At 41.7% G+C, this 13,892-nt stretch overlaps 1 protein-coding gene across 1 annotated transcript in view; it reads right to left on the reverse strand.

Annotated features, from left to right (window-relative positions):
* RYR3 (ryanodine receptor 3) overlaps positions 1-13,892 on the reverse strand; it is a 378,467-nt gene that overhangs the window by 232,233 nt on the left and 132,342 nt on the right. Inside the window, exons 17-19 of the mRNA XM_068538049.1 lie at positions 13,007-13,140; positions 10,798-11,039; positions 1,508-1,700 (exon numbers count right to left, since the gene is read on the reverse strand). Of these exons, the coding sequence (XP_068394150.1) occupies positions 1,508-1,700; positions 10,798-11,039; positions 13,007-13,140 (569 nt within the window). The remainder of the gene's footprint in view (positions 1-1,507; positions 1,701-10,797; positions 11,040-13,006; positions 13,141-13,892) is intronic.

Genomic DNA, 13,892 nt, shown 5'->3' on the forward strand with positions numbered 1-13,892 from the left:
TTTTTTTTTTTGACTTGCATTATTTTTGTAAAAGGGAAAAACCAAAAAATACAATAGAAAAAAACTAAGTTTAAAAAGGTAAATCACAAACTGGGAAAAATATTTGAAAGTAATAATAGTTTAATAATCTTAATATATAAAAATTGCCCCCAAAATTAATACCAGAAAGGCAGAGAACACAGAATTTTAAAAATATATTGGGTTGAAATAATATGTAAGAACAATAAGCATAAAAACTGTTTAATCACATCAGTAATCAAACAAATAGGAAGTTAAAACTTTAAGACACAATCTTCTCAAACTGGCAAAGATTAAAAATAACCCATAACAGTAAAAGTTAATGGGGAACCAATCAGTTGGGTATTCCCATATGTTACTTTAAATGATACTACAGGCCCACATTTTTATCTGAAATTTTTGGAGCTGTGTTTCAGACTTCAGAATTCTTTAGATTTTAAAGAAGACAGAAAATAAGACATGTATATATTAAACAGAACCTCCAGCTAGGTGAGAGGCTGTACCCCATAATCAAACGCATACATTTTTGCTGTTAAGCATGTAAATATTCACAAGAAATTGAATACATGAAGGACTAAAAACAGCCTCATTTCTGTTGATGACAGTTTTTTCCACAAAATAAGTTCAGGTCAGAGTTTGCGGTGAAATGAGTTAAGAAAACAAATGTATGGTTTTCAGAGTTTTTTAGATTTCAGAATTGTTGATAATGAATTCTGAACTGTTCATACAATCTTCCTGAAAACCTCTTTGGCCACACGATTGTAAATTTAGACTTTAAAAAGATTATACCTTTTGACCCTCTTCTGGGAGGAACTAAACAGAAATGCAGACAAATGAATTATCCTCAAGGATATTCATGATAATTTCATTTATAACAATAAAAAAGAAATCAGCATGGAAGACTAACATAAAGTAATGGTTATATTGTGGGACAGCCAAATAAAAGGATATTATTGGCCATAAAAAATCATTTTGAGAAGGATACTTAATAACTCAGGAAAAGGCTCCGTACTTACTGCTGAATGAAAAGAAATCAAGACAAAACTTCATTTTTAGTGTGATGTCAATTAAAAAATACATATATCTGTAATATAAAAGACTTGAAGAAAATACACCAAAATATTAATAGAGATTAGAACTAAACATTGGGATTATGGGTGATATTTATTGCCTTATCTATATCTTTCAAATTTTTTGTAATGAGCATGAAATACTTTTTACAATTATTAAGGTAATTTTCTACGTAGGATTTATCTTATTCATCTTACTATTTATCGGAGGACATAACATAAACACTGGCAGGAGGTACGTGTCCCACAAATATATACACGTGACTCTAAATTGCTCCTCCCCTTTCACCATCGCTTTCTTCGGGGAGTTTGGCTTATGGTGCTGAAGCCCTGAAGGAGATTACCACGCTCGCCAGCTCATAAGAGTGGTGGGAGCTGGGGGAACAGCTACTCTCCATGAAATCCCAGCCATAACTTACTTGACACCTGCTGAAAAGCTCACCACAGGGAAGAAGAGCCCATCTGTGTTGAAGTTCTCAAACATCCCCTGCACCGGCTGCCCGCTGATGCGGAAAGAGATGCTGGGTGCTCCAAGGTCCAGGCAACAGCTCACCACGTCGTCCGACTTCAGGAGGTGCTGGTTGACGGAGGCCACGGCTCTGGGTATGCGGCCTGGTGAGCAAAGAACAGGAAGAAGGTGTGTGGGACTCTGGGGAGATGCTCACAGGTGAGGTGCGCAATGTGAAATGGTTTCCTAAGCTTTGTGAACAGGCAGCCCAAGACGAGATGAGTCCCACAGGAAAAGTCTCAAGCTGCCAGGAATGAGAACAAACAAGAATTCGACCCGTTCAACGTGTCCTCAGATTCTGGCCTGGTGTCTGAAGTTAACGGGCAAACCGCTTTGCTGGGCGTGGCTCCTAGAGTGTGTATGTGCGTGTGTTTATTCATAGATGCCCGAAGACCTTGCTCTCTTCTATTTCCTCTAAAAGACACGGCCACCTCAGCATCGGATGCAGGAGCCATCCGAGTGAGTTAGAGCAAGGCCATCCAGCCACAAAACGGTGCAGCATAGTTTGCTTGCTTGTTTTAAAGAATTTTATTATTTCAGTGAGGCAGGGAAACACATTGTCAGTTATACGCTGTATTGGTTGATTTTTGTTGTTGTTGCCTATCTTTCGTAAGATGATTTGTCATTTCCTGACCTAACTTAAAGTAGTGAGAAAATCATCTCTTAGGTTTTCTATGTCACACCATCCCATTGTGGAAGTTCTAGAAGTAAATTATCGTAACCACTCCTCCCATCCCCCTACCAAGTTTTCAGTTCTATTGGAAAGGGAGCAACAAAGGGGCAAAAGTTAGGTATTAAATGGGGTTTCAAGCAAAACATTTATAAAGGTATATCTTGTTTCTTGATCATGGAAGCAATACACATTCATTATAAATGTTAATTGTGTATATAGAAAAGTATAAACAAGGAAAAAAATGTTACAATAAATTTTTTTGACTTTTTCACATATATTTAAATATTCACCCAAACTGGGATATTGTAGATTTTGTAACTTGTTTTTTCTACTTATCACATTGCAAATATTTGATTGTATAATGGAATATTCATTAGAAACTAGATTTTTAATAGCTTCATAATACGCCATGAAGAGGCAATTTTTTAAAAATCCCCTTATGATGACTATGTGAGTTCATAACTTTTGTACATATATCTATGCTATGTAATATTTCTAATCTTAGTTTAGAACTCTTTTTCAGTGGTTACTGCTATTCTAGTAATAGATTCCAAACTAAATGGTGGATTTTAAAATAGTGAAACTACTACATTCTCCTTAATAAAAAAATTTAGGTACCCCCTTGTGGTTGTTTTGGTTGACTGACAAAATCATATTGTATTCCCTCCCACCCTTCCACAAACAGTAATGAGGCTCTACACTGTGCCAGATACTGTACTTGGGGCTGGGGATCAAAGACTGAGGATCCAGTTCCCACTCCTAAGAAATCCATAGTCTCGTGGAAAATAAACATTCAAATAAAGAACTACAATTCAGTATAACTATTGGAATGAAGGTGTACATGACGAGATGCCTTTAGGGGTAGAAGAAGGTGCGAAGTCAGCCTGGGAGTATGGAACAAGTTAAAACTTGAAGAATGAAAGGTTCACTAGATAAATGAGAAAGAAACGAGCATTCCAGACAGAAGGAACAGTTTATGCAAGAGGAGTGTATGAGTGTATGACATTTGCAGAATGGCTAGAGTTTGGTGAGGCTGGAACGTGGGGCTTTATGGGGGCCTGATGAGGGGTGATAGGGGAATAAAGGATGTAGAACTTGGACCACTGGCACTGCAACAGGGCAACAGCACCTAACATATTCAATGCATATTGGCAAATTAGCCTGGGATGGCCTCAGACTCTGTTTTTACAACTTTATACCTTGTTTCATCACTGAGAATGAAGAACAACTTCCTCATGGTAGGACCTACAGTCAACACTATTTAAAACAAAACAAATCTAAGCAAACTTGATGAGTGTGTAGGTTTGATACCTCTCCAACGTCTCCATTTGACAAGACTGAGTCTTCTCAGCTCCTTTTATGGAGTTTAGATATCCCAGGGTCCCAGAATCTTTCCTTCCTTATCATATTCAAGTCTGTTATTGGTATTAAAACTCAGCAAACTTTGCCATAATTGTCTCATTCTTAAGAGTTCTTGTTTTCCCAGTAAAAACCAATCTTTCCTGCTTCAACTATTTCTTTTTCAATTAGTTTAACTTCTGGAAAATACCACTGTAGTCATTTGCACAATTCCTGAGAGATTTCCATAAATTTGGGAAAACCAGGAAATTATCGAAATGCTGGGCTGGACAACTACCTTTAAAAGTATTGAGATCCTTACTGGATAAAAATACAAATGAGAAGGACCTTTAGCTTTCTGAGATCCACATCAACTAGGACAAAACTGACAGCGTTGAAATGTGACGCCAGGGCCCTCTTGTCCCACCCTCTCACAATTCACTGTTGGTTTTTGTGCCAGTCTGAGCCTCAGCCAGTAAAGATAAAGAGCAACCTTCATGGGGGACGCTCTTCATACAGCAGTGCTTTGATGCCATCTGAGACTGAGTTCTGAGCTTTATTTAGCCTTCAATACACCATAGCACCAAGTGCCTTACTGAGGAAGGATGGCTGGGAGTATCTCTCCTGTCCAGTCTGCTCTCTCATTTGAAAACCACCACCAGGACGAGAAGTTATGTCCTTGTGGTGAAGGACACTGTCTTTTAACTCCCGTATTCTAAGAGACTGGGTGCCTAGTAGAAGTTGCTGTTGGAACACTTGCTAAGAGCATCCATAGGCAAATCAAAATCATAGTCTGAGCCTATTTTTAAAACATATAGATAATATAGAGTTGGGACCAGTATTATCTAGAAAGTGAAGAGAGACTGTGAATAATCACTGGATATAAAGCATGTACTTAACAAGTGCTTAGAGCAATGTAATGGGAAGTCTATTTGAATAAAAGAGTCCATTTCATATAACATTCATGTTGTAAAAGGTCATGTGATAAAGTACATCTTGTTTTAAAATGTTGAGTAGTATAAAGATTTGAAACTAGAAAACAATGGAATTATGAGATTGCTTTTGTACACTCTGTTTTATAAAACCATTCCCATCTGGAGGAAGCAATCTCTAGCCTAGAAGGGTTTTCATGACTCCAGATGATTCTGGAGGGTCCTGCACCCCACATTTAAACAAGATGCTTGTCCTTCCAACTGCTCTGTAATGAGGTGTCATGGGGGTGGGAGCGGTCTCGGAGTCACAGAGGGCTGGTTCAAACACCAAGTCTTTGCCTGCTGTGATTCTGTTAGAAAACCAGCCTCTATGTCCATAAAATGGGTACAGTAATGCTCACGGTGATGTTGTCAAGAGGTTTGTAAGGTACCATTATTATTCCCGTGATTTTGACGAGACAATGACTTACGTCCTGTGTACCTCTCGAGAGGCAACAGCATGTAGCAGTTAAGGGTGTTTCTAGAACCAGGCTCCCTGGGCTTGAGTCCTGGTGCTGCCACTTACTGTGTGACCTTGGACAAGTCACTTACCTTTGTGGACTCAGGTTCCTCATCTATCAAATGAAAATAATAATATCGTGGGGTTATTGTGAGTTTTGAATGAATTACTCCATAGAGAGTAACTGGAAGAGCCTGACACATTGCAAACCACAATAAATGCTATTACTATTGCTTTTATAACTCCAGACATGTTAATTACTAGGCTAACAGTAGATAAGCTTACCAGAACATTGTAGGGGTATTATGTCCTTTATAATACTAGGTAAAAATAACAATATGGAGAATCATAGCATTGAGGGCTGAGTCTACGGAAGTGATTTGAAAATTGAGTTACTGAAACCAATAAATCCCTTTATTGAAAGACTGTGCTAAAAAACTGTCACTTTCAAATACATTTACGATGTATTTGACGCTTTTAGCACAACCAATAGAAATGTGATGCTGTAGAAAGGAAAAGCAAATACGTCACAGACAGTTTTTCTAAATCGCCTCAACTGCTTTTCCAGATATTAGGAACTCTGAGTAATCCTTGGACCACCTACTGGGACAGTCTGGGAAGTCTTGTGGCCTCTGCTAGTCTGAAGAAACCTCCCCTGACTTAGAGGCTCAGGACCACCTGAAGGTCCCAGGAAGCTTGGAAAGGCCGTTCCAAGCCTAGCATTTTTCAGATAAAGGGAAAAGCCACTTTATCATATGCCGTACATCTTCTAATGAACCTAAGGATGTAACACTGAGGGATTTCGTCTCTTCTGATGAGTAATGTAGACACTGATGCTCAGCTCAGCATTTCCATCGCCCCACGCACCGCAGAGTGTGGCATTATAACGTAAACACAAATATTCAGGCAACTGCAAAGCGAGAAGATCCAAATACATAAAAATGCTGGTGTTCTACAGCTACTCCTTGACCCCTCTCCACACAGCGCTAGGGTTGGAAAAGTCCAAGTCACAGTGGGGTGCGTTTTGATAGATGAACCGATACCCTGGAGCTCATCTTAGTAGGGAGACACGTAAAGACCCTCTCATCCAAGTTTGACTGTAGAGCTAATTTGTCCTCATGAGTCAGAAGTCCTAAGAAATCAGGAAATACAATTTTATTCCATTCATTTACTTCCTGTATCACTTATCTCTTGGGAAGGTGAATTCCTTTGCTTATTCCAATTTTGCAAGGGAAAAAGTTGCAAAAAGGGAAGGGTAGGTGTGATTTCCTCCTGTGAAATTGCTCCCTAACCAGTGACGTACTATATAGGCTGCCCTGAGCCAAATTCACCCCCGACTGCAGTTCTGAAAGGCTACGTATGTAAAGCCTACATCAGGAGAGAGAAAATGATGACAAGAAAAGAGCCATTCCTCTGAAAGGAGAATCACGGTGGCCGGGCTGACTCAGGAGTCTGTAGGGAGGGCTGGGCAGGGCTGAGATGGGGGGATATTTGTACAGCTGTTGCTTGAAAGTGACTTCATAGGCTTTGGTGGCTAAAAAGACCGATTAAGGCTGCCCTCCCCCTACACAGAGAAAAGGCTCATTCATATTCCCAGGATGTCACTTTAAAACTTCCTTTCCCATTCAGCATGGAACCTGGGTTCTTTTCCCCCTCAGGATGGGGCTAATCTCATGATCTTGAGTGAGACACGTGGAACTCTGGACTTGGTCTTTATGACGATGGTTGACTTCATAGACACTGAAGGAAGGGAAATCATATTTACTTTGCATCTAGTGTGTGTCAAAAAATCCACATTCCTCATTTCATTTAAATTTCCTAAGAGCCTTGTATCATCTTCATTTTATCTGAGGAAACCAAGTCTTTTTGCCTGGTTAAAAAAACCAAATAAGTCAAGAGCTGGGATTCAAACCCAGGCATACCTCCAAAGCCATGCTGTTTCTTCTTGAATTTCTCTACTGACAAAGTGTTAAGGGCTCTGCCATTCTTTCCAACTTCGGCAACATCCTCTGTGCTTTAATAAGTAGTTAATGACCAGTTCAAGGCAGTGGCTTAATTTGTGCACATAGATAAGTTTAAAGGTAATGGACCATCCATGTTCCTGCAAATGGCATTATTCTGTTCAATGGCTGAGTAATATTCCATTGTATGTATGTTCCACATCTTCTTTATCCATTCCTCTGTTGATGGACATTTAGGTTGCTTCCATGTCCTGGCTATTGTAAATAGTGCTGCAATGAACATTGGGGTGCATGTATCTGTTTGAATTATGGTTTTCTCCGAGTATATGCCCAGGAGTGGGATTGCTGGGTCATATGGTAGTTCTATTTTTAGTTTTTTGAGGAACCTCCGTACTGTTCTCCATAGTGGCTCTACCAATTTACATTCCCACCAACAGTGCAGGTGGGTTCCCTTCTCTCCACACCCTCTCCAGCATTTATTGTTTGTAGATTTTTTCATGATAGCCATTCTGACCCATGTGAGGTGATACCTCATTGTAATTTTGACTTGCATTTCTCTAATAATTAGTGACGTTGAACATTTTTTCATGTGCTTTTCGGCCACCTGTATGCCTTCTTTGGAGAAATGTCTATTTAGATCTTCCACCCATTTTTTGATTGGGTTGTTTGTTTGTTTGTTTGTTTTGATATTGAGGTGCATGAGCTTTTTGTATACTTTGGAGATTAACCCCTTGTCAGTTGCTTTGTTTGCAAATATTTTCTCCCATTCCTAGAGACTGTCATACTGAGTGCAGTAAGTCAGACAGAGAGAGACAAATATCATATGATATCACTTATATGTGGAATCTAAAAAAAAGGGTACAAATGAACTTATTTACAAAACAGAAGTAGAGTCACAGATGTAGAAAACAAATTTATGGTTACCAGGGGATAAGGGGGGGGGGAGGAATAAATTGGGAGATTGGGATTGACATATACACACTACTATACATAAAATAGATAACTAATAAGGACCTTCTGTATAGCACAGGGAACTCTACTCAATACTCTGTAATGGTCTATATGGAAAAAGAATCTTAAAAAAAAAAAAAAAGAGTGGATATATGTATATGTATAATTGATTCACTTTGCTGTACACCTGAAACTAACACAACACTGTAAATCAACTCTACTCCAATAAAAAAATAAAATAAAGGTAATGGACCTGGGCATTTACATCTCAAGGAAAAGAAGAAAAGTTGTCAGACCAGTTTCCATTCTCTCTCCCTAGCCATCCTCCATTCCCTCCTGCAGTAAGTTAGAGCGTCACTTCACTTCATTTCTACAACAGACAATTACCCTTTCATCAGATAGTCCAGAATTCACTGCTGTCCTGGTAGAAGCCATTAACAGAAACCTTATTTCTTCTGCTGGAGCACATGATGACATATTCATCTGTAGTGGCTTCTGCAAGATATATGTTCCCTGTGTGCTGGTTGGAGAATTCAGAATGATGCCCAAACCCAAGGAAGCTTTGTGTTTTAGTGAGCATGAAAGGTGCCAATTTTGTAGATGCTGGTTTCTCTACATCTCACCAGATGCTGAAGGCTGAGGGGTGAAGTCCCCCAAATGCACCTATACGGAGTTATATTACTATGTGAATAATGTTCAGAGAGCCACAGTCAGCTTTTGAAAAACTGAATCCCAAGCCCCCTACCCCTGTATTTCCAATCAGATGAGCCCTTGCCAGTAATGACCGTGTGGGCTCAGCACATCTGGCTTCCTGGTCTTGAGCAGACAAGAGGAAAGAAGGGAACACTGTACACCCCTGGGCACCGTACACTCCTGGAACAATACACAACTGGATGGATGTCCACGTCCTGAAATGCACTGACAGCAGCCCTTTCTGGATGCTCAACGAGTGGGTTGTCTGCCTCCTGCCTCACTGATGTATTTATTCTGCAGACTTTACAAAGGGATATGCCAAGTGCCCCATGGAGGGGCATGGAGGGCTGCGAAATCTAGAAAAGATGGAGTAAATGTTTTCCTCTGAGAATGGTTAGCTTCTCTTTGAAACTAGGGGCCATTTTGCTTCATCCAAGGGTCTTGGTGACTCCGTATTTCCTTAACCAATCCAGAGTTCTCGTTAGGTGCAGCCTGGGATCCAGAGAATATGCTTGGCTCATGGTGAGGACAGGGCAGGAGCTGAGCGGCAACCAGCAGGCAGGAGGTAATGAGTTTCTCACCTGAATCCCACTCGTTCCCCCACAGATTCAATTTTATCAAACTCAGGAGCTGTAGATGTGTGTGAGCATAGGGACTCTTTCTTTTCAAATCACTCCCCCAGAGACAACTTCCTGGGAGGCTGATGCCATCTGATGATAATCTAAGCTAAAGGCTACTACGACCGTATCACCACGGAAACAGTGGCTCTACGATGGGGCTCTGAGAACCAACAGGAGAAGATCCATCCCCGCCCCCCATGAAAATGGAACCAGGGAAGGTTAAGCTGGGAGGATATGAGAACAAGACTGCCACTTCACTCTAACCCATCATCCTGCCCTTTTGTACCCACTTCTGTCTGTACCACACTGTCTCCTGGGACACACAAAAACAGACACAGACGATTTCTTCCCATACATGATCCCAGATATAGAAGTACATAAATAAATACGTTTACACCATTCCTAAAAGTTAAAAACTGTTTATACTGAATATAAAACAGCACAAAATTAAAAAAAAAAAAAAACATACTGATCAATGGAAAGTAAAGACCAACTGTAAGAAACATGTCACCAGGACCTGAGCTACTGGTTTTAGCTGGAAGCTAAGGGAAGAAGGAAAACATGATGGATAATGTAGTTCTCAGATACAAAAGAAAATACATATTTTTGTCCTGTGGAGACAAACTTTTCCCTGGTACTGGATTTAAGGAGGAATGCGTGTCCTGGTTCTTTATGTAAGAGGCACACAGCACAACGCTTACCTAAGGAATTTCTATAAGGGACACAACGTCTCCAGTTGCAGTTTTACAAAAGATACAGATAAGACACACTGTGGACAGCAGATGGGAGGAGTAGAGCTTCTGCTGTGGGTGAAAGCCTGAGGGTTAGTTTTACATTTTCACCCAGGCAGAAGCCAACTCATTTGTCCACAGGCACAGGCCATGGACATGCTTTGGGGAAAGCATCAATGTCTATATAAAAAAAGGAAGCTTTGAATTCCTTTAAGAGATTAGCATCTACTGTGTGTCAGGCACAGACCCAGACACCTTACAAAGTGTATCATGAAGCAATATGTTGCGTCGACAAAATGACGGACTTGTAGTCAGATGTGGGTCTGTCCCAGCGTGACTGGGAGTAAGTTAATTAAACATCTTTGTGTCCAGTTTCCATGTCTGTAACATGAGATCAATATTATCCACCTTAGGGAGTCACTGTAAGAATAAAATGAGAGAAAAAATGTACAAAAGCTATGTAGCCTACTGCCCAGTAAGTAAATGCTCAGTCTTTTTCTCCTTCCCTGTTTACCCATATAATCTTGACAAGTCTATGCAATTAGGATTGTACAGAAGCAGACACTGAGCCCGAGAAAAGTTAAGTAATCTGTACTAGACCATGCAGCTGAAGTGCCAGACTCATGGTTTAAATGCAGGACAGTCTCATTTCAGATGTGATGCCCTTCCTGCTTAACCATCTAATTAGTTGAGACTTGAGTCTATATCATTTCAACAAGAAGTGACCATTTCAGTTCGAACAATTTGAGCCTCAATCATCCTCAGGAAGAGATAAGGGGCCAAAGCTTTGGCAAGGTGCTCACCTGACCAAAGGTGAAGTCCATCAAAGCCATAGGAGTACAGGTCATCGCCAACACCATTGCCCCCCCATCCTTCTCCGCCTCCGGGGTATGGGGCATAGCCTGAGGAAGAGGCCCAGCCCACCCGCAGGTGTGTGGGCTCCGCTGTGAGGAAGGGGTCCACCTGGTCGATGATTAGCTCGAAGTACCACTTCTTGTACTGTGCTGAGCCCTCAGCGACTCCCAGGAAGATGTTTGGCCGAATACTGAAATTAAACATGGGACAGGTGGCATCTACAGACTCTCAAGAAGTAAAAAAGCAAATTGAACCAGACCATAGGAGGCATCGGCCTAATTAAACCAAGGGCAAGAGCAATTTTGTGATTTTTGTCTTGTTCTAAAGTAGAAAAAGCTTCGAGCCTCCAACACTGGATCAAGTTCTTAGTGGGAGGTGTCAGGACAACATTAATTCCCTTACAAAATATAAAGGATATCTCTTCAAATATTCTATTCAAGGCAACCAACATTTACTGAGTGCCATCCATGGGTAAAGATGCTGAAAACATCATACAGAGTTGTATGATTACAAACCCTTGTTTCCTTCTCTAAGTGAAAGAACTGACTTACTCAAGTTCCATCTTCTGGTAAATTGGTTTAAGCACCCCCAAACCATTTTCATAGCATCAGCTTTTCCCCCTAGGCCTTACTAGTAACAATGGCCTCTTGAAAGCATTAAGAAGTCACTATTAGAAATAATCCAGACAGAGAAAGAGAAATACTGCACGGTATCACTTACCTGTGGAATCTAAAAAAAAAAAAAGAAAAAGTCCAACTCCTAGAAAGAGCAGAAAAGTGGTTTCCAGAGAGCAGGGGTAGGGTTGGGTTGGGGGGATAGGGAGAGATTGGTAAAAGGGCACAAATGTTCACTTATAAGATGAATAAAGTCTGAGGATTTAACACGGTGACTATAGTTGATAACACTGTATTGTATAATTGAAATTCACTAAGAGAGTAGAATTCACATGTTCTCATTAAAAAAAAATGGTAAATGTGTGAGCTGCTGGATGTGTTAATTAACTTGATGGGGAGAATCCTTTCACAATGTATATGTGTATCAAACCATCACATCGTATATTTTAAACATCTTACACTTTTGTTTTGTCAATTATACCTCAATAAAGCTAAAAAAAAAATTCAAGCTTGATGACAAAAAAGGTGGAGGTGGGGTGTGGAGACATCACTATTAGGCAACTTTGTTAAGGGATAGAGGTTGTAATGGATCCAGCAAAAATGGTTAAAAAGCTTGGCACAAACCACTTGGAGTTGTCCTGGTTGGAATCCTACTCTCAGAGGTCCACTGGCCTGGGCTGGGGCTGTGTCAGTTTTGGGTCCACAAGGGAAAAACCAGACTGGTACCCAGAAGAAAGTCTGTGTGATGCATGCAGACCAGAGCCTGCTCTACACTTCTGAGGGGAGGTTCTTTTCTCACATTGCAGGGTAGAGGGCAGGCCTAGGTGGAAAGTTGCTGTAGTTGTTCCCTAGTCCAGGCCCAGTGAGTTCCTGACTCCCATGTGGCCGCATGTACGGACCAGCAGGCCAGGGTTCTGCACGGGCCCGTGATCTTCATCCTGGCCTTCACAGGTGGCCCTGGGGTAAATGGCCATGTGCCAGAGGATACAAGAAATCATGGTCTCAACATGGGACACTCACTCTATTAAAAGATTTTTAGAAAAAAAAGTTGGTACAGCAAAATAAAAATAAATACGTTAGGAAGAAGGTATAAGATACGCATTAATGTTTAATATAAAACATGGTAGACCCCTCTCTCAAGGCCAAATTCTTTAGCCCTCAGATGGTACATTTACTCTACCTTTGGCTGCTTTACAGGAGAAGTTTGAGAAATATATATAAAACGTGGTAGACCCCTCTCTCAAGGCCAAATTTAATATAAAATAAATATAAACATGGTAGACCCCTCTCTCAAGGCCAAATTCTTTAGCCCTCAGATGGTACATTTACTCTACCTTTGGCTGCTTTACAGGAGAAGTTTGAGAAACTCAGCTGAAGGGACTGGAGTACAAGGCCCTAAAAAAGTACACATTTGCCTGGTCTCGTCTTATGTGGCTTCACCAGCACAGAAATGATGGGCAGGTGGCTTTGGAGTTGAGATCAGCCCTCTTCCTTTCCTTTCTGGGGACAAGATGGGCATTTGGAATGACGATGGTGGCCTTACCTTGTCACATCATTAATCAGCCGCGTCTGCAGGAGCAGGTTTCTCCGGGGCAGCAAGTTGTCACAGATCAGATTCTGGTTGGCTCTCACTGCGACCCCATTGCAGAGACAGAGGGAACACAGCACGTCCAGAACCTGCAGCAGGACACACGCCGCCAGACCTTAGGACCACTGGGAGGGCACAGCAGGCACGCCCTGATGGCCACAGCACATGAAGGAAGCAGGTCTCGTGAAGGTGGGGGCCAGGTGACAGGTGCGAGGACCTGTTTAGAGTCAAGAAAGCTGCACCTGTCTCACCAGGCATGAGTGAGTGGTGCCCGGGAGGCTGCTGCCCCTCGGGGAAGATGAGGCTGGGCTTCTTGCTAACTGCTCTGCCCTAGTCTTGTGCCCCATCCCTCCAAACTAGGCATGTCACCTGTGGCCACTGTTCTGTTAAAGTGGGTAAGAGTCTGAGCTCTGAAGACAGCCCGTCTAGATTAATATCCCAGCCAGGGCCAGGACTAGGGAGAGGTGAGTCATCTAGGGCACCAAACCCAGGCACAACTTCCTCTCAGGGTAAGTGCTGGAAGGCCCTCCATGGGCCTCAAGCTGACGCTCGTGCTCCTGCCTGGCCCTGGGGGCCCTCTGCAGACGATCAGTAGGCATTCACACAGTGCTTCCTGAAACACACTCCGATTCCCATTTGGCTAAGGTCCCTTGCTCGTAGCAGGCTTGGGACTCACGTGGGTGGGGTAGAGAGGAGAGCAGGGCAGATTCCGAGTCTTGGGTCTCTTGCTGTGATATTACCAAAGTTCACTAAGATACCCTTATATTCCTAGAAATCCCGATTCAAAAACATTTCACCTGGGCTTCCCTGGTGGTGCAGCGGTTGAGAGTCTGCCTGCCAA

Source organism: Eschrichtius robustus, chromosome 1 (assembly GCF_028021215.1).
Source record: "Eschrichtius robustus isolate mEscRob2 chromosome 1, mEscRob2.pri, whole genome shotgun sequence".
In the NCBI taxonomy this organism is placed as follows: Eukaryota; Metazoa; Chordata; class Mammalia; order Artiodactyla; family Eschrichtiidae; genus Eschrichtius; species Eschrichtius robustus.